At 42.6% G+C, this 20,509-nt stretch overlaps 4 protein-coding genes across 4 annotated transcripts; 3 read left to right on the forward strand and 1 right to left on the reverse strand.

The window, feature by feature from the left end:
• Window positions 1-328: 328 nt before the first annotated feature.
• Window positions 329-3,819, forward strand: LOC139203079 (interferon-induced protein with tetratricopeptide repeats 1B-like). The gene is made up of 2 exons (XM_070832732.1): window positions 329-372; window positions 1,577-3,819. Exons 1-2 carry the CDS (start codon window positions 368-370, stop codon window positions 2,850-2,852), a joined length of 1,281 nt encoding a protein of 426 aa, XP_070688833.1. The 5' UTR covers window positions 329-367; the 3' UTR covers window positions 2,853-3,819.
• A 708-nt stretch (window positions 3,820-4,527) lies between these two features.
• Window positions 4,528-5,375, forward strand: LOC139203282 (interferon-induced protein with tetratricopeptide repeats 1-like). The gene has a single exon (XM_070832975.1). It carries the CDS (start codon window positions 4,701-4,703, stop codon window positions 5,373-5,375), a length of 675 nt encoding a protein of 224 aa, XP_070689076.1. The 5' UTR covers window positions 4,528-4,700.
• A 2,360-nt stretch (window positions 5,376-7,735) lies between these two features.
• LOC139202233 (interferon-induced protein with tetratricopeptide repeats 1-like) lies at window positions 7,736-10,490 on the forward strand. Its single transcript, XM_070831613.1, has 2 exons — window positions 7,736-7,834; window positions 8,572-10,490. Exons 1-2 carry the CDS (start codon window positions 7,830-7,832, stop codon window positions 9,887-9,889), a joined length of 1,323 nt encoding a protein of 440 aa, XP_070687714.1. The 5' UTR covers window positions 7,736-7,829; the 3' UTR covers window positions 9,890-10,490.
• Window positions 10,491-11,021: 531 nt separating this feature from the next.
• Window positions 11,022-20,234, reverse strand: prpf38a (pre-mRNA processing factor 38A). The gene is made up of 10 exons (XM_070832461.1): window positions 20,049-20,234; window positions 17,987-18,146; window positions 16,614-16,735; window positions 14,263-14,348; window positions 14,047-14,157; window positions 12,722-12,828; window positions 12,603-12,629; window positions 12,399-12,490; window positions 12,034-12,082; window positions 11,022-11,268 (listed from the first exon to the last, which is right to left on the reverse strand). Exons 1-10 carry the CDS (start codon window positions 20,176-20,178, stop codon window positions 11,223-11,225), a joined length of 930 nt encoding a protein of 309 aa, XP_070688562.1. The 5' UTR covers window positions 20,179-20,234; the 3' UTR covers window positions 11,022-11,222.
• Window positions 20,235-20,509: the final 275 nt, after the last annotated feature.

Consider the following 20,509-nt stretch of genomic DNA (forward strand, 5'->3'; position numbering starts at 1 on the left):
GAAATCTTCTTTATCGTGTGATTTCTGATAAGTTTCTTGGAAATGACTATTAAATGTGGTGCTAATTACAGGGGAAAGAAGGAATTTCCCTAAAAGCGGACTGTAAACCCAAGTGAAGGTTAAATTATTAGTGAAAACTTTATTGGAGAAATATAAAGAAACCCACCATCCTGCTGTAAAGAACGGTCTTATCATGTTTCTGCTGGTTTCAGACGGCGTGAGGTTGAAAGTTTCTGTTCCTGCCAAAACGAAAGTCCTCAGTTGACCCCACACACAATTAAGAGCGACACATCAGTCCGAGCGACACACCAGCAGCAGAAACCACTGACTCGTTCCTAGAAAACTACTGAGAGGAAACAGCTGGAGGATGAGGTGAGCAGCATATTCTCTCCTTATCATTGTCTTCATTTCATCCTGTCGCTCTTTCCTCTCTGTCTATGAGGGGTTTCTATATTTCCGCTGTATTGTTTTTTTAAAATGTTCCCCGCGGTCCGGGATCATCCAGAATTCATTTGGAATTAAAAAAAACAAAAACACGTCAATCTGTTTTTTGTTTTTTTTAAATGAGGACAACTGAAAAAAAGTCTGTTTTTTGGTTGTTCCTTGTTTAAACTTCAAAACAATAATTAAAAAAAAAAAAAAAAAAACTCTGATTTGAGGCGGACAATCAAGGGGAGAGAACATCGTGACGTCATCGGGGCAGCGTTCCAGCGCCGCGGCTCCACTTCCGTCCGGAGCGTTCTGGAATTCCGCAAAGTTCTAAAACGGAGCGAAGGAACGTTCCAGAACCGCCAGGGAAGCTTTCTCGTAGCTGCTGTAACAAACATGGAGCATGTCCACGTCTTCATGCAGGAGTCCTTCCCAGATGTCCTGAAGCCAACAGGAGCTCCAACACCGGAAACTGAGTCACTTCCGTGGCTGGAAGCAACATTTCCACAAGTGCTGGAGGCTGATTTCTGTCAAACACAGTGAAATCACCACAAAACTTGAACTTAAAAGATATTAATTCACTGTTGTGGGCCCCTGTGTCTGTAGGAGCTTATATATATATTATGACCATTATCGGCCTCCCACAGCTTTTTGCACTCTGACTTAATAATGATGGGGGGGGCTGGGCCGGCAGCTCTAATGAATTAAAAGAGCAGTGTCACATTAATTGAAGTCATTCTTACCAACAGAGCACTTTATTTCCTGCCTGTGGAGATGTTAGTGATCACTGTCCCGTCGCCTGGAGACACCAAAACCCCCAAATCTCAATCCACCACAAACATTTTAATCTGCAGGACTTTTTAAACTGGTTTGTCAGTCCCCACCTGTACTGATATTTGTGTATTGTAATAATATTTAGTCGTGTGGGAGCTGACCAATCTAGTAGAACCCCAAATAAAGAACAACCCTCTCCTTTAAAGAAAAGGTCGCTCTCTCCGTCCTTACACTGACATTTATTGTGCAGTAATTCACTCACATGCAGCAGGGAAACGGACGTAGAGATGATATGAGTAGTAAATAACCTAGCTAGCGAATGTGAAGCTACTGATGATGCGTTTTAACATTTGTTCCTTTCACTCTCCATTAGTGCTGCTCAGAGTCAAACTGCCCTGGAGTCCAAACTGGGGGCCCTGCAGTGCCACTTCACCTGGGATCTGGACTTCAGCAGGGCCAGACTTTTACATCTCATGGACAAGCTGGAGGACATCGGCACCGAGGAGGGAAACAGCTGGCTGGGTCACATTTACAACCTGCAGGGGTTCATCCAGTACAAGCTGGGGTGCACCGAAGACGCCCGGAGCTTCTTCAACAAGGCTGCAGAGGCCTTCAGCCAGACAAGAGGAGCAGATGAGGGTCCCTGGTTGGTGGTGAACTATGGGAATCTGGCTTGGCTGCACCATCACCTGGGAGAAGAAGCAGAGAGTCAGGCTTACCTGTCAAAGGTCGACGCCCTGATGAGTAAACACCCGCCTCCATCCCAGGACGAGCTCCATCCAGAGGTCTACGCTGAAAAGGCCTGGACTCTGATGAAGTTCAGCGCAGAAAAGAAGCAGCTCGCTACATATTACTTCGAGAAAGCCATCAGGATGCAGCCGGACAAGGTGCAGTGGCGTAACAGCCAAGTCATAGGATTGTTGCATTCCTACAGAAAAAGCAACGTAGGGCTGGATGATGACACCTTGGAGAAAATGAGATTCGCCACAAATCAGGATCCGGAGAACATGTACCTGGCTGTTCACTACCTCGAGCAGCGTGCCAAGAAAGAAAAAAGAATTGATGAAGACGAAGTGCGCGAGTTAGCCAGAAAGGTTTTGAGGAATCCCGTCAGCAGCTACAGCGGCATGAACGCAATATTGTGGGTTTACAAAAGGCATATATCTGTCGACGAGGCCATTGATTTGGCAGAGGAGGCTCTGAGAAGACATCCAGATGTACGTTATCTGAAGAGATGTGTGGCACTTTGCTACAGGTGGAAGATCATTTATGTCAAAGACTGTCACCCAAACCAAAGCACGATCGACCGAGCGATCGGGCTCTACAAGGAGGTCATTGCTCTTTACTCTCATTCTTCATTTCTGAAGAAGATCCAGCTGGCTAATATTTACGCAAAGTCAAACCACAGTCAGGGTGAAGCTGAGCAGATATACCAGGAACTGCTGGAAGAAAGTGATCTGGAAGCTTCAGACAAGCAGATGCTGTACAACAACTACGCAAACTATTTAATGTTTGATCGACATGACCACAACAAGTCAATACAATATCACAAGAAGGCTGCAGAGATTCCGTACCAGTCCTTCTGCCGTGAGAACAGCATCAAAATCCTGGAGAAGATTAAAAAAAGAAGCAGGATCCAGCATGAATAAATGGAGGAGTTTCTGGAGAGCCTGAAAGAGCCACTGAAGCCGCTCAATCAGGGTCACCAATGACCTGCTGATGGCAGCAGACGCCGGCTCAACCTCCCTCCTCGTCCTCCTCGAACTGTCTGTGGCCTTTGACACCGTCGACCACAACATCCCCCTCAACTGCCTCCGCCACACCATTGGACTCTGTGACACCGCTCTTGGCCGGTTCCAGTCCTACCTCACTAACAGGACTGAATATATCTCCATCGTTGAAGCCAAATCAAGGACTCAAACTGTCACCTGCGGGGTGCCACAAGGGTCGGTCCTTGGCCCCACCCTCTTCACACTGTACATGCTTCCCCTTGGCCAGGTCATCAGCCGCTATGGAATATTCTTCCACTGCTACGCTGACGACACCCAACTTTACATAAAAATGGACCCTCACCCCTCGTCTGCTTCACCATCCACCTTGCCCCCATCATCACTTTCCTCGCTCAACCTCTGCCTGGAGGAGATAAAGGCTTGGATGAACCAGAACTTTCTCCAACCCACGCTGGACTTCTGCAATTCACTCCTCTTTGGTATTTAAAACAAAAACCTCTTGAAGCTCCAGTCCATCCAGAACAGTGCTGCCAGACTACTGACAAAAACCAAACAACACGACCACATCACACCAGTCCTGCGTTCCCTCCATTGGCTCCCTGTCCCTGCCAGAATACAACCCACCCTTACCCACAATCCACCAGTGCATCCACGATAACGCCCCCGTTATGTATAATAATACAATATATTATTATTGTTATATTGTTATATTCCGTTTATTACTTTGTGTTGATTTTCTTTTCTTTTTTCTGTATTTTATGGTGATACAAGAACGTAATTCACTCAGTATTAAATGTGTATTTCTGTGAGCTTTGAACAATCAAACTCATTTGTTATTTAGCAGTTATTTTGATGTATTAACCTGAATATTATCACAGTACGACTGTATGCACACATAGTTTGTCACGCTGTGTCTCATTTATACACAAGACAATTAAATATAATTACAGAAATCTTCTTTATCGTGTTTTTTGAAAGAAGCAATGCTTTATGTCTGAGATTTCCGATAAGTTTCTTAGAAATAACTATTAAATGTGGTGCTAATTACAGGGGAAAGAAGGAATTTCCCTAAAAGCTGACTGTAAACCCAAGTGAAGGTTAAATTATAATTTAAAACTTTATTGGGGCCATATAAAGAAAACAAAAACTGTGATAACTGATGAACACAATGATAGTTTAAGTCTGTGATTGTTGGTCGATGTAGCTTGGAAAGTGTAGAAGAAGATGGTGGTCAAAGATTCATACACACATCAGCATCACCCAGCTATCCTTTGGGACAACTGCACCTGATCACAGTAGGTCCACTAAAAGAGCTTGTTTGATCCACTGACAGGCTCAGAGTGTTATTCTAAGTGTGTGACAGCATCATGGAAAGGATCCCTACAGAGAGAGACCTGGAAGATCCTTTTGGTTTAACCACAAACAGCACACACACCAGACTACATTCACTAAAACAGGGATTTTACACAGGAGTTGCCATTTTACTTCTGTCTCAATCAGTTAGTTTGTGTTATTGTATTTCTTGCATGTTTTAAAGGGTTAGTTTGGATCCAGCACAATACTTGTGTAATACACAACAACACAAACAAGAAGGCCTGGACCCTGATGAAGTTCAGTGCAGAAAAGAAGCAGCTCGCTGCAGATTACTTCGAGAAAGCCATCAGGATGCAGCCGGACATGGTGCAGTGGCGTATCAGCCTAGTCATAGGATTGTTGCATTCCTACAACGAAAGCAATGCAGGGCTGGAGGATGACATCTAGGAGAAAATGAGAATCGCCACAAAACAGGATCCGGAGAACTTGTACCTCGCTGCTCACTACCTCGAGCAGCGTGCCAAGAAAGAAAAAAGAATTGATGAAGACGAAGTGCGCGAGTTAGCCAGAAAGGTTTTGAGAAATCCCGTTAGCAGCTACAGTGGCATGAACACAATATTGTGGATTTACAGAAAGTATATATCTGTCGACAAGGCCATTGATTTGGCAGAGGAGGCTCTGAGAAGACATCCAGATGTACGTTATCTGAAGAGATCTGTGGCACTTTGCTACAAGTGGAAGATCGTTTTTCCATGTGACGAACGCCTGAACCAAAGCATGATCGACCGAGCGATCGGCCTCTACAAGGAGGTGATTGCTCTTTACCCTCATTCTTCATTTCTGAAGAAAATCGAGCTGGCAAAAATTTACGCAAAGTCAAACCACAGTCAGGGTGAAGCTGAGCAGATATTCCAGGAACTGCTGGAAGAAAGTGATCTGGAAGCTTCAGACAAGCAGATGCTGTACAACAACTATGCAAACTATTTAATGTTTGATCGACACGACCGCAACAAGTCAATGCAATATCACAAGAAGGCGGCAGCGATTCCATACCAGTCCTTCTGCCGTGAGAACAGCATCAGAATCCTGGAACAGATTAAAAAAAGAAGCAGGATCCAGCATGAATAAATGGAGGAGTTTCTGGAGAGCCTGAAAGAGCTGCAGTCCTGAAAAAAGGGTTTCCATCACCTAAAAGAATCTGTACCTACTCAGTGACATTAATTTGATTACAATCACATTAGCGAAAAGTGCATGAAATTATTTGTGGAAATTGTATTGTAGAGATTACTTCTTAAACCTGTAGTAGTGCATGCTAGTAGTGCATAGAAATGTCGTAAAACATTTATTCTCATCTATTTAAACCTAATCCAAACTTCATTCCAGACTTATCCAACCTACTATCTACATTCTGTCCCACATCTGTAAACATCATGATGAACATCCACGTCAACTCCCCTTCCTGCCGTTAAGCAGCAGAATACTTCCATCTTTTGGACTGCTTTAACCTCAGACAGCATGTTGACGTCCCCCACATACTCTGGACCACTTCATCACTGACTCCGCCCCTCCCAGCAACCTTCTAGTGTACAACCTGGGTGTTTCTGACCATATGGCCGTCTCTCTGCCATCTCCAACATCGTCCGGAGCAGCCCAGGCAACTCCAAGCAGCTCTTCTCCACAGTTCACCATCTCCTCAGGCCACAAACCCCCCCCGAACTCTGACTCTGTTTTGACCAGAGCAAAGGGAAAGGGGTCAAGGGCGCACATGGTGGGCTTCATCTTCCAGAATCTCCTGCTAGGAGACAGGGAGGAAGGAGCAGAGAGGCTGGGAGGTCCCAAACTGTGGCTCAGCAGACTTGTGAGGTGGAGTAGGTACAGAACACAAACATCTCCACTTTTGTCCCTTTGATCATCACCTTGATCAATCAGTCCCTCCAGTCCGGCTCTATTCCATCCCCACTGAAAATTGCCACAATGGAGCCACTACTGAAAAAACCCATCCTCGACCCAGAGATCCTCACAAATTATAGACCCATGGCAAACCTCCATTTCCTTTCAAAGGTTCTGGAAAAGTTGTTACCTTATAATCACCTCAAATCAAACCACCTGTTTGAAAAGTTTCAGTCTGGGTTCCGGCCTGCTCACTCCACTGAAACAGCTGCGATCAGGGTCACCAATGACCTGCTGATGGCAGCAGACGCCGGCTCACCCTCCCTCCTCGTCCTCCTCAATCTGTCTGCAGCCTTTGACACCATCGACCACTTGCAGGGTGCCACAAGGGTCTGTCCTTGTGGCACCACGCTCTTCACACTGTACATGCTTCCCCTTGGCCAGGTCATCAGCCGCTATGGAATATTCTTCCACTGCTACGCTGACGACACCCAACTTTACATAAAAATGGACCCTGACCCCACGTCTACTTCACCATCCACCTCGCCCCCATCATCACTTTCCTCAATCACCCTCTGCCTGGAGGTGATAAGGGCATCGGATGAACCAGAACTTTCTTCAACTCAACAGCTCCAAAACTGAGGCCATATTAGTTGGCAGCTCCAGTCATAACAATCATAACCTTTTCTGGTCATGACATCCCACTCTCCTCTGCTGTCACCAAACTTGGTGTCTGGTTTGACCCCCACATTAAACACCTGTGGAAAACCTCATTTCCTCATCTCAAAAACATTGCAATTGTCCTTTATCTCATCCAGGCTGGACTCCTGGATTCACTCCTCTTTGGCATTTAAAACAAAAACCTCCAGAAGCTCCAGTCCATCCAGAACAGTGCTGCCAGACTACTGACAAAAAACACACCAGTCCTACGTTCCCTCCATTGGTTCCCTGTCCCTGCCAGAATACAACCCACCCCCACCCACAATCCACCAGTGCAGCCACGATAACACCCCCCCCCCCAAAATCCACCAGTGCAGCCACGATAGCGCCCCCCCCCCCCCCCCCCCCCCCCTTTGCTAATGTAAAGTGCACTACAAATACAATGCACTATTATTATTATTATATTGTTATATTCTGTTTATTACTTTGTGGTGATTTTTCTTTTCTTTTTTTCTGTATTTTAAGGTGATATAAGAACATAATTCACTCTGTATTAACAGTTATTTTGATGTATTAACTGAATATTATCACAGTACAACTGTATGCACACAGTTTGTCACGCTGTGTCTCACTTAAACACAATACTATTAAATATAATTACAGAAATCTTCTTTATTGTGTGATTTCTGCTAAGTTTCTTGGAAATGACTATTATATGTGTTGCTAATTACAGGGGAAAGAAGGAATTTGAGTGTTACTCAAATATTGTGTAACACACCACCACCACCCTACAGGAAAAACTGCCTCATCATGTTTCTGCTATTTTCAGACGGCGTGAGTCTGTAAGTTTCTGTTCCTGGGAAACGAAAGTCATCTGTTCACCCCAAACACATAAATAAGAGCGACAGTCTGAGCATCACATCAGTCTGAGCATCACATCAGTCCGAGCATCACATCAGTCCGAGCATCTGCAGCAGAAACCAGCTTCACTGACTCGTTTCTGGAAAACTACTGAGAGGAAACAGCTGGAGGATGAGGTGAGCAGCTTTCATTCTCTCCTTTCGCTCTTTATTCCAAGTTTTCTCCCTTTCTTTTAGGGGTTTTAATATTTCTGCTGTCTTTTTTTTTTTAATGTTCCCTGCGGTCCGCGTATCATCGGATCATCCGTAATTAATTTAGAATAAAAAGAAAAAAAAAAGAAAAACACGTAAATCTGTTTTTTGTTTTTTTAAATGAGGACAACTGAAAAAAAGTCTGTTTTTGGTTGTTCCTTTTTTAAACTTCAAACCAATAATTAAAGAAAAAAGAAGAACTGTCTCGGACAGTGAAGGGGAGAGAACGTTGTGACGTCATCGGGGCAGCGTTCCACCGCCACGGCTCCACTTCCGTCTGGAGCGTTTTGGAATTCCACTGAGTTCTAGAACGGAGCGAAGGAACGTTCCAGAACCGCCGGGGAAGTTTTCCCGTCGCTGCTGTAACAAACATGGAGCATGTCCACGTCTTCATGCTGGAGGCTGATTTCTGTCAAACAGTGAAATCACCACAAAACCTGAACTTAAAAGATATTAATTCACTGTTGTGTTCCTTATATATATATATATATATATATATATATATCGCCAAAACACCCAAACACCTCAATCCACCACAAACATTTTAATCTGCAGGAGTTTTTAAACTGTCAGTCCCCACCTGTACTAGCTAATAACCAAGCTAGCGAGTGTGAAGCTACTGATGATGTGTTTTAACATTTGTTCCTTTCACTCTCCATCAGTGCTGCTCAGAGTCAAACCGCCCTGAAGTCCAAACTGGGGGCCCTGCAGTGCCACTTCACCTGGGATCTGGACTCCAGCAGGGCCAGACTTTTACGTCTCATGGACAAGCTGGAGGACATCGGCACCGAGGAGGGAAACAGCTGGCTGGGTCACATTTACAACCTGCAGGGGTTCATCCAGTACAAGCTGGGGTGCACCGAAGATGCCCGGAGCTTCTTCAACAAGGCTGCAGAGGCCTTCAGCCAGACAAGAGGAGCAGATGAGGGTCCCTGGTTGGTGGTGAACTATGGGAACCTGGCTTGGCTGCACCATCACCTGGGAGAAGAAGCAGAGAGTCAGGCTTACCTGTCAAAGGTCGACGCCCTGATGAGTAAACACCCGCCTCCATCCCAGGACGAGCTCCATCCAGAGGTCTACGCTGAGAAGGCCTGGACCCTGATGAAGTTCAGTGCAGAAAAGAAGCAGCTCGCTGCAGATTACTTTGATAGAGCCATCAGGATGCAGCCGGACATGGTGCAGTGGCGCACCAGCCAAGTCATCGGGATAGTGAACGCTGCGAAGCACAGTGAGGCAGGGCTGGACGACGACATCTTGGAGAAGATGAGAATCGCCAGAGAACAGGATCCAGAGAACTTGTACCTCTGTGTTCACGACCTCGAGCAGCGTGCTAAGAGAGGAGAAAGAATTGACAAAGACGAAGCCCGTGAATTAGCCACAAAGGTTTTGAGGAACCCCGTCAGCAGCTACAGCGGCATGAAAGCAGTGCTCAGGCTTTACAGACAGCATGTGTCTGTCGACGAGGCCATTGATTTGGCAGAGGAGGCTCTGAAAAACCATCCAGATGTCCGTTATCTGAAGAGATGTGTGGCACTTTGCTACAAGTGGAAGATCGTTTTTTCCAGAGACGGACCCCCAAACCAACGCAAGATCGACCGAGCGATCAGCCTCTACAAGGAGGTGATTGCTCTTTACCCTCATTCTTCTCTGGTGAAGAGAGTAGACCTGGCAAATATTTACGCAAAGTCAAACCACAGCAAGGGTGAAGCTGGGCAGATATACCAGGACCTGCTGCTAAGAAGTGACCTGGAAGCTGCAGACAAGCAGATGCTGTACAACAGCTACGCAAAGTATTTGAACTTCGACCGGGGCGACCGCGACGGGTCGGTAAGATATCACATGAAGGCGGCAGTGATACCGCAACAGTCCTTCTTCCGTGATAACAGCATCGCAGCTCTGAAGAGGATCAGAGACAGAGGGAGGAACCGGAGGTGCAGCGAGATACGTTTGTTTCTGGAAAACCTGCCGGAGCCACAGTGACTTCAGCAGCACTGGCTCTAAATCCACCACAAAAAATTCATTTAATTAGATACACATTAGGTAAAGATTTATGGACCTTGTGGAACAAAGATAACATAAATGTCTGCATGATTAGCGATAATAAACTGCTCTGAGCACTGCAGCCACAGTGCTCGTCACATGATTTGTGCTCAAACTTGGCAGGAAGATAAGAAGAAAAAAAAAAAAAAGGAGCTGCTTCCTGCCTTTCTTCCTTGTTTAGGTCTTGTTGCTGCTTTCGCCCTGTCCTGGTTTATTTTTGTCCAGTGCTCTGAGTTGCAGGTGGAGGCTGCTGCTGATTGGTCGAAGCCCCGCTGAGACCGACTCGCTGCTGCGCCACCTCGTGTCTTTGAGCTTACTTAGGATCAGCTGCTTTCTAGAGTGATGATTGTAAACCGTGTGAGAAGCCTTTTTCTTTTAATCCCTTTTGTGTTTTTTGGTCAGAGCTGTGTTTTTGTTTTCATCTGTCAGGAAATCTAGCTGGTGTTTTTCATCAGAGGTTTTCTTTATTGTTTTTGGCCTTTTCTCACCCTGAAGCTGAAAAATAAACCTGATAATAATGAATAAATTCTGTTTGGACTGATCTGCTGTGGCTACGGCTCGTCTTTCTGATATCCAAAAGTGTATATATTTGATTTAAATGCTTAATTTGTATGAGACTGAATCGTTATTAGCAATATGAGCAGCCTGGTCCTTTAAATGACATCCACTGAGCACAAGATTAGATGTCGTTAACATAGATTTTGATCAGACGTTGTTTTCTTAACTCACCTGTAACCGCAGTGTTTCTTATTATTGTTCCTGTTTAAATAAGAACAGAATTCACTCTAGGGGAAATGTTGAGCTGCAGTAATAATAATAGTAAAAATGATTTGAGCTGAAAAAATAAAAAATATTCAGTTAGAACATGAGCTAATAAAAGGATATTTAAAAAAAAAGATTTATCTACAACCAATTACGTCTGCTTTTAAAGACATGATTCAGAAAGAGTGGCATGGTCCTTTAAATCAGATCATGTAACATGAAATATTCTTTCTCTTTATATGCTTCTGCATTATATCTATTGTTCCGTATTTCAATCAATCGATCAATCAGACCTCCAAAACCAGACGACTGATGAAACAGGATCTTTATTTCTGACAAATATCAAACGTCACGTGTGTGAAACTCATTTTCTAGTTTTTACGCTTCAAAAACAAACCAACAATGAACCAAATAATATCTGAAGACACGGAGGATTTTTTTTACAAGATCTCTGAAGGTTTGGAGGTAAAAAAGAAAAAAGAAAAGATATTTAAAAAAAGAAAAGGTAAAATCACTCGTTTCCTCTTCGACTCTTCTTGTGGCTCTTTTTTGAACTCCTGCAGTGTGAAAGAAACAAAATGAGGTCAAATGCAAATAATTCAATAAATAAATTCACATGTGATAATTAATAATAACTCGACTGGAGAGACACAAAAGACTTTTAAAGCAGCATTGGCGAGAAAACAAAGGACATGTTAATATTTAAAAATTGTCTCCCTGATTGAAGCGACTTTAAGTTTTGTATTTTCAGTCCAAATAAAATAAAGTTTTCAGCAGAACTTCCTCAGTTTCATTTCCAAACCTTTCCACTTTAGAGGTCACATTACATAAAACAATAATAAAAAATACATTTAAAAAAGATAAAAATAAATGTATTGTAAATGTCAATAGCAAATAAACAAATTAAATTAAACATAAAATTAAAAGAAAAAAGAAAAATCATTAAAATAGCATTAAGATAATTTTCTGTTATTGATGAGGAAGAGAAAAATGTTTATTTTTTATCAAAATATTTATGTAAAATAAGTAAGTTGCACATTAACAATCACAATAAATGTGCTGTAATAATCAATATATATTAAAGATGCCTCTGAAAAAATCTACCGTCACAGCACAAAACTTTGAAGGATTTTACTAAATCTGACTTTTCCAGGGCTCATAAAGCAGGATGATGCAGTCCCATGACTTTTTCCAGGTTTTTCCGACTGTGGGAACCCTGGTTTAGACATTTTTTAGTAACTTTGGCTTTGACGTAATTTTGTAGAAACAATAGAGAAAAAAAAGGACTAATAATAATTCAGAAGTGTCGGAGCGTCCCTCACCTCTCCGGGGACTTCGAGTGGCTGCGATGTCTGTGGCTTCTGTGGTGACCTTCAAAATAAAGGAACAACAAATCATCAAATACATAAATAAGAAAAAAAGAAAATTAAATCATACAGAAAGAATAAAATAACGTCCCAGGAGCTTCATTTAGACACACCTTTCCTAAAATAAGCTCCAGATTCAGGGTTCTTACACCACTTCAAGCACTTTCCAGGGTTTTCCAGCACCTCACAGCTGTGGTAAACTGTTTACACTCAATCAGCTCGGCGCTCTTTGATTTATTTATTCATCTAAGCAGCAAAATACTCAGACAGACGGCGATTTATTACATTAATGCAGTCAGAGTTTTATTCCGTGTGGTTACCTGGAGATTTGGAGCGGTGGCGTCGGTCTCTGGAGCGGCTGCGATGGCGGCGGGGGCTCTTGCTGCGATGGCGGTCTCTCCGCGGCGACGGGCTGCGAGCGTGCAACAACAAAAATAAAAAAGGACGACCATGAGAGGAGGAAGCCGCGGCGGATAAATTCACAAGACGATTTCAGCAAATAGAAAAAAAAACAAAACACCTACCTTCTCCTCTTCGGGGATCGGCTCCTCCTGGAGGGGAAAACACACACAGGAAGTGATTAACGCTCGTAAACACTTTCTACTCTCAGACACAAACTGAAGGGCGGGTGAAGCACACACACCGTCGGGGCGAGCGGCTGCGTCTGTAGCGAGGTGACGGAGAGCGCCGGGGTCTGTCGTTGTCACGGTAACTGCGTCTGTGGGGTTCGGGCGTCTGGAGTCTCTCCGGCTGCAGGCGGGAAAAAATAACATTTAAGAAAACCCCACAACAATCAGCGTTTCTCAGTCGATGTTCGTTTCACCTGCTGTTCTGTGTTTTTTGATGTGTGGGGGTGTTTTTTTTTTGTTTTAATGCCTGAATGTGGGTTTTTAAACCTTGTTTTTAGAGCCGTGACAAAAGAAAAATTTCTGTTTTCACCTGAACAGACAATAAAGTTGAATTGAATTGAATGAGTTATTAAAAACACCAATCTGTGCCACGTGTGTCCTGTTCTTCAAATAAAATGGAGCCGTTTTGGTCGTTTTCCAGATTATTTAAACCCGTTTTGCCTCCACACCTTCAGGCACTTTGTATTTGAATCTGTATTTGATCATTTCGAGGTGGAAAACTGATTTCATATCACCACACAGGCTCCTTAAAGAGACTCACAGAAAACTGAATCTGCTGCTGCCTCAATTCAATCAATCAATCAATCAATCAATCAATCAGTCTTTATTTACAGAGCTTAACAAATGTATCAGACCTCCACCCAGTGGAAGGTGTTTGCCTCCCTGCCCTAAAATACCAGAATATTTCTTTAGTTCCTGTGATGGTTAACCCTCCAGTATGTGCAGCTCTTTAATCACAATGATGGATCTGAAATGACGGAAAAGGAATCTGGAGTAGAGGAACTGATGGACTGGACAAGTCAGAGTCCAGTCTGTGGGAACAGCTGGGAACTATTTGGAGCTCAATAACAAAAGAGACGGTGGAAAAGTCCATGAAAACAATCAGGGAGGTCAAACTAGATATTAAGATTTCTGGTTCAAACATGTGAAGAAGGACTATTTAGTTGTTCCACTTTGTTTTTTGCCTAATAAATAATAATACAATGTTTAATTTGTTAAGCACTGTATATATTTATATTTTTACTCTTGTGTTTGACGTTTATTCTTCTTCTTTTGGAGCTGTGTGTGACAGCAATTTCGCCCTGGGATTATTAAAGGACTTCTGATTGTGATAAAGAGCAGGTCTAGACCAAACTCCATTCATTTCTGTTGTGCAAATCTACGGCTCTGCTGCTGTTCTTTCTCAAAAATGTCTCTAGGAGTCTCTGCAGGGAATATATGAGTACATCTCTACTTCCTGGATCACTTCCCTACTCATTGATCGGACCTGATGTGGGATTCAAACCCAAGACCCAGCGCACCCTCCCTCTTTGTTAAACCGCCGTCTGTCTGTTTTTACCTTCTCTTCTTCCTCGTCTTCTTCTTCACTGCTCTCCACCTCATCCAGATCTTCCTCCAGAGCGCTGATACGAGGGTCCAACATCTCAGCCTCCTCCAGGACGTGTCTCTTCTGTAACACACACACACACACACAGATGTCAGCGGCGTGGACGCCTGAGTCGAGCGGCGTGCGATGATGATGATGATGATGATGATGATGATGATGGGGCTGTACCTGGAGGCGGGGCAGAATGATGTCACACATCCTCTCCGCGTGAAGCAGCCCGTCGATGAACTCGTCCACGTGCATCAACTCAAACTCTGAAACAGGAAAAAAGGAAAACGTGAATCATGTCGTGGCTCAAAAAGACCGACGGACTTTAACTCGATGTTGTTGTGTTATTCACAACTGTCAGAGCACTAATTCATTAATTAAAGAGCAGTAGTGATGGGTCCAGCAACACCGATGCTTCGGCGCATGTGTCGAGCTCACAGAGCGAAACCCCGTGTCGGTATCCCACCGTTTTTATGGGAGTTCTCCAAAGCTGGAGAATTTGCCTCCAAGAAACTGAATCGATTGAATGCCAAGACACTGGAAAAACTTGTTTTTTTGAATGAATTCATGAAGATAAAGATATTTTACACTTAGATTAAGATATAAAATAATAAAATACAAATAATATTATTGTGTATATACTAGGTCTTTTAATCAGTTTGTCAGTGGAGTCTCTCAACCAGGTTGCCTGCAATAATGTTTACGATCCAGCAGGTGTCGCTATGGGTAACAGTAACACAGTACCAACACAGTTTAGGTGCCGCAACGGTTCACGAGGCCTCATCTACCATCACTTAAGAGCAGGTTAAGACCAAACTCTGCACTTCAGAGCCACGACTGAAAGATTCAAGATTAAGGATTCGATAATCCATCATCTATGACGCTTATCCGATCCGTCAGGGGGAGCTGGAGCCAATCCCAGCTGACTTTGGTCGCCAGCCAATCACAGGGCCGACACACAGAGACAGACAACCGCTCGCTCTCACACCTACGGGCAACTTCAGAGTCACCAATTAACCTAAACCTGTGTGGCTTTGGATCGTGGGAGGAAGCCACAATCCAAAGAATTCCTAATGCCTGGTGGGAAAAATGCGTGTCAAGCGCTGCACCGTGGGCTGAATAGGCCGAATCCCCACCTGGATGCTGTCCAGGTCGCCGTGGCAACGGGATGCTGCAGTTCGTGCTACTGTAGCAGCTCGACAATTTCAATTCAATTCAATTTATTTGTGTAGCCCAATATCACAACAGAGTGTCTCACAGTGCTTTACAGAGTTCACTGAAATAAACAAGAAGTGTAAGTGAACAAACAATCTAATAAAGAGTCCAGCAGTCGATGAGGCCAATGGATCAGTCCGGTGGATCAGTCCGATGGATCAGTCCGAGGCATCACCTGCCCTTTATGACCCTCCTTCTTCGGGAAGGAAAAACTCAAAAAACCCAGTGGGAAAAGAGAAACCTCCGGGAGCACCACAAGCCTGCAGGTAAAACCTCCTCTGGTGCATGTTAGGATGTGCAGCATCAGTTACCACAGCGATGCAGCCGGGTTAAAAGAGAGCCACAAAAGCTCTGCTGTTATTCAGGCCGAGCGTCACGGGTCGGTCACAGCGGTCCGCTCTACTTTATTTTCATTAAGTGAACACATGAACAACACGAAGCAGCTCGCCGAGGACATGCAACTGATTCTCTTTCTTATATTCTGATTGTAGTAAAGAAAATAAAAAAGGTTAAAGAAAAGAAAAACACAAAAAACAAACCTACATGAAGGAGATCAAAACTATCAATTTTTTAAAAAATATTATATTAGAACGGTATAATGATTATATTTTTAATCACTTAACGCTCTTAACTTCATTTAATCAACTTGAAACACGTCCGTACGACACCAAGAGCGAAGTCTGAAGGTTTTATTTCAGATCGATTTAAAACGGGAACACGTCCCTCCTGCAGTAACACACAGGTGACACGGCCGTGCAAATGTTTCACAATAAAAGCCTGTGAAAGTTTAACAAAACTCCGCCTTCACACTAAAATAAAGGCCTGTTGAGCTGATTGGAGTAATTACTGTGTTACTCCCGTAAAATCCTCCAGATACAACGCACACAGCACTCAGGTGATAATGAACAGGAAGCTCGTGGTGCAAAACAACGACTTTGACGCTGATTTTTTGTTGCTGTGTTACACTACGGACACAAATCTGTTTTTTTTGCGTGTTAACAGGTTGGAGCAGCCACACAGATCAGGATATATATATATATATATAAACACATACATGGAAACAATACATGTATATATTTCTTAAATAAACACTTCCTGCCTCCCTTTCAAAGTAAAAGGGACAGGACCCCTTCATTTGTTCTTATTATTATCTTTTTATGTGACATTTATAATGAAATGATGTGAAATAATTGATTATTTATGACTGTTATCAACACGCCGTCTGTGTGGACGCCACACGCATGCGAGGCGCAGCAGTCTGAGCAGTAGTAGGCTCGGAGACGCTCAAAACGACCCCATCGGCCTTTAAGACTCACCGCCGTTTCTGTTCTGACCCTTGATCTTCCTGTAGTCGTTGTAGAGCGGCTCCAGGTATTTGTAGCAGTCCACGGCGGTGCCCGTCAGCCTCATGTACATCGCTCCGAGCAAACGGACATACCTGGTGAAACAGAGAGGAGAGAGAGCAGAGAGTGTGTGTGGTGAGATGAGTGAGCAGATCTCATTTATACAAACAGTACTATTTACTAGTGATGGGTCCAGCAACACCGATGCATCGGCGCATGTGTCGAGCTCACAGAGCGAAACCCCGTTCAGAAAAAGTCACGTGACCGATGCCGATGCTGTTTCGTCTGTCACTGAGTCGCCAAACTGTGTTTATAAGGAAGCGCATCTATCAACGGGATGCGTCTCTTCCGGCTTCCCTACAGTTTTGATGCACGTCAGCTTCATCAGTGCCTTCGAAGGCCAAGACACTGGAAAAACTTGTTTTTTTGAATGAAAATTTGTAAAAAAAAGAAGAATTCACTTTGATTTTCACATTATGACACACGTTCACTTTACTTATTGACCGTACATTTTAAAGATAAAGATATTTTACACTTAGATTAAGATATAAAATAATAAAATGCAAATAATATTATTGTGTGTATACTAGGTCATTTAATCAGTAGGTCAGTGGAGTCTCTCAACCAGGTTGCCTGCAATAATGTTTACGATCCAGCAGGTGTCGCTATGAGTAACAGTAACACACTATCAATACAGTTTAGGTCATGTGCCGCAATGGTTCACGAGGCCTCATCTACCATCACTACTATTTACAGGGTTCACAAAAAGTTAGGGATATTCGCCTTTCAGGTGAAATTTATGGAAAATGTAAAAAGTGAATGCTACAGTGATATTATATCATGAAAGTAGGACATTTAAGTATCAGCATGCACTGGTAGTTTCTTCATCTTAAACAAATTATTGAAAGAAAATCTAACAACAGTGGAGGGTAAACGAGGGTAAAGGTAAAATTGGGATGTGGCCAAAGGACGTCCACTCCTCTCCTTTCTGTGACTCTTCCAGTCTCTGTATCACTGTTCCAACCTCCTGATGACACTCTGTGACCCTCTAAGCTCAGTGAACACCTCCGTCTGAGGACTTCCTGTTTGAAGCCTCCAGTGTTGAGGTGCTGCTGATCAACTGTTAGGTGTCGTCTTGGTCTCATGATGTCAGAATGTGAACAGCAGGATGAGGAGGACTGTTTAAATACCAATTCTAACTGAAGCAGGAAATGTATTGGTGGTGGTTCATCCTGAAATTTCACCTGAAAGCCAAATATCCCAAACTTTTTGTGAGTAGTGTACATACTATCAGGTTTTAGCGTGTTTCTGAAATGTCTTTATTCCCTCGATAAACTGAAACTCACTTGAAGTCCTCGTTTTTGATGAACTCGACGATGATGTCCTTTTCGGGCTGAATCTGCAGCAGCTTCAGGGTGAGGCAGAGGAACGGGGTGGGCTTGATGTTCCCACCGTAAACTCCACCGACGTACTTCAGCTCCATGGCTTTGTCCACAACCAGCTCAGCTGTGGAACACACACACATACACACATCTCATTATAAACACTCACTGTAAAGCAGAGAAAACACACAAACACACACACCGGTGACACAAAGCTGTTATCTGACGTGTAATTGTGAGATTTCTTTCACTGTAACAGAGAAAAGTGACACAAAAGGTGTCTGCATGTATCAGGAAGCTGAATTTAAGACTTTTTAGAGCCACTTTTAGTTAAATTTTAGGCCAATTTTGCAATAAAATCAAACATCCTGCGTGAACACAGTCGTACAAATACACACGAGAGGATAAGTACTGAATAATGACAATAACTGATTCAGTTAAAGAGCATCTGTCCTCAGATGTCCTCCTCAGTGATATATTCATTCAAAGATAAAATCAAACCCTGGCACCACTTCAGAAAATAATCCACCACAGGACCATGAGAGGTTTCAGTACTGAGCCTGTTCAACAGTACTGAATGTATCAAAAACAAAGGACGTGTATTGATTTTAGACGCTGACAGCACAGTGATCGATGGGCAGGATGTAGAAATTGTAGAGTCCTATAAGTATTTAGGAACTTTAATAGACAATAAACTGACATTTGTGAGTAACACTAACACAATTTACAAGAAAAGTCAGCAGCAGCGTCTATTCTGTCTAACAAAACTGATGTTTTATCTCTCTTTTATTGAGCCTGTGCCGACCTTTTCCTTCATTTGTTGGTTCTCGTCACTCAAAGTAAAGCAGAAAAAGATCCTCAACAAGGTGGTTAATGTCTGTAATGTAAAATAACTGGCAAGAAACCCTACAGGACCTGTACGACAATCAGCTTTACAAGGAAGCAAAATCCATCCTGTCTGACTGTTCTCATGATTTTCTATTTATTCTATTGTTTCATGTATGTTATGTTATGTTACGCTTCCACTGCTGCGCAACCAATTGCCATTATAATCAATAATCAGAGGTGAGAATTGAAACAAGAGCATTTAAACTACAAGAAATTGAGCATCATAGTTGTGAGATTACAGAATATGTGTAAACAGCAGAATGATGTATAACATGATTAATGATGCTTAGTGACTGTCTGCATCAGTAATAATGATATCAAATTCATGTTAGCACAGAAATTACATGTAAATTATTAGTTATTTACATGTAATAACGTTATTTTGACATATTATAAGTCATGATTTCAGTGGGAATTGATTTCACTTGCTCTCTTTTCATTTTCACTGGAAAAAAAATATTGTAGTGTCACAATACTTCATTTCTAACATTATATCGTGACACATTTTAGGTTTTATTTTTTTAAAAACAGAGTGATTGAGGATATTGCATTTACTGCAAAAATATTCAGATTTATTCGTCAACCCTCTTTGTTCAGTCATGATTTTATTTCAGTTGCACATTTGTAGTTCAGTTTTAAGTTAAAGAAAATACAATATGCTGACTAACACTGATTTGTACTGTAATAACTTACATGAATTACTTACTTGAATTATTGGACTTTTCATCCAATAAATTAAGATTTTTCTTAAGTTTTATACAAGAAAAACAACTCAATGACTAAATAACAGAGGAAATAATCAACAGCTTTATGAAAATAGTCAGCTGGAAAGTTAAAGTTTAAGCTTTTGGGGAGACAAAATAAACAGTTACTAACTTTACTTAGCTTCACTTGTTATATTTACTGTTTCCAAACGTGTTTAGCTGTTAGCAGCTCTGTCCTGGTTTAAAAACGGCAGCTTTAAATAGTATATTTCACGGTAAAATGCCGCGAAAGTGACATTTATTTCCGTAAACGTGAGATAAAGATTTACTCCACATTTCACGTGAATTTAATGAGTTAACGTTAGCTTGCTGTTGGCGTTATTAGTCGACGGGAAGCTATGGCTAGCTCGCTAGCATGCTAACATGCTACCCACCGGTCAGACCGAAGCACTCCTCCTTCCAGTATTTAGACTCGTAGATTCGAGTCCGCGTGATTTTCTCTACCAGGTACTGCGGGTTGGTCCCGTGTATGCTGTTGGCATCTTTGACGGTTCTGTTCGCCATCGGAATCGGTGGATGAAAACGGGTTTCCTCGCTAGCATGAGCACATTAGCAATGGCAGCCTGTGAGCCGAGTAGCGGAAGTCACCGCCTTACACTTCCGGGTCGTGTGTCTTCAGAATAAAAGCCGAAATATTCTTTTAAAATTAAAATTCTTCATTTTATTTTTAATAATAATTATAATCATCATCATCGCCATTATTACTATTTTTCTTTAATTATTATTATTCATTATTATTATTGATGAGGGATGATATCCAAACATTCAGGTAAATGATATCACCACAAACAAAATAAGATTTTTTTTTAAAAGGTGGGAGTGCGAATACACACAA

Source organism: Pempheris klunzingeri, chromosome 6 (genome assembly GCF_042242105.1).
Source record: "Pempheris klunzingeri isolate RE-2024b chromosome 6, fPemKlu1.hap1, whole genome shotgun sequence".
In the NCBI taxonomy this organism is placed as follows: Eukaryota; Metazoa; Chordata; class Actinopteri; order Acropomatiformes; family Pempheridae; genus Pempheris; species Pempheris klunzingeri.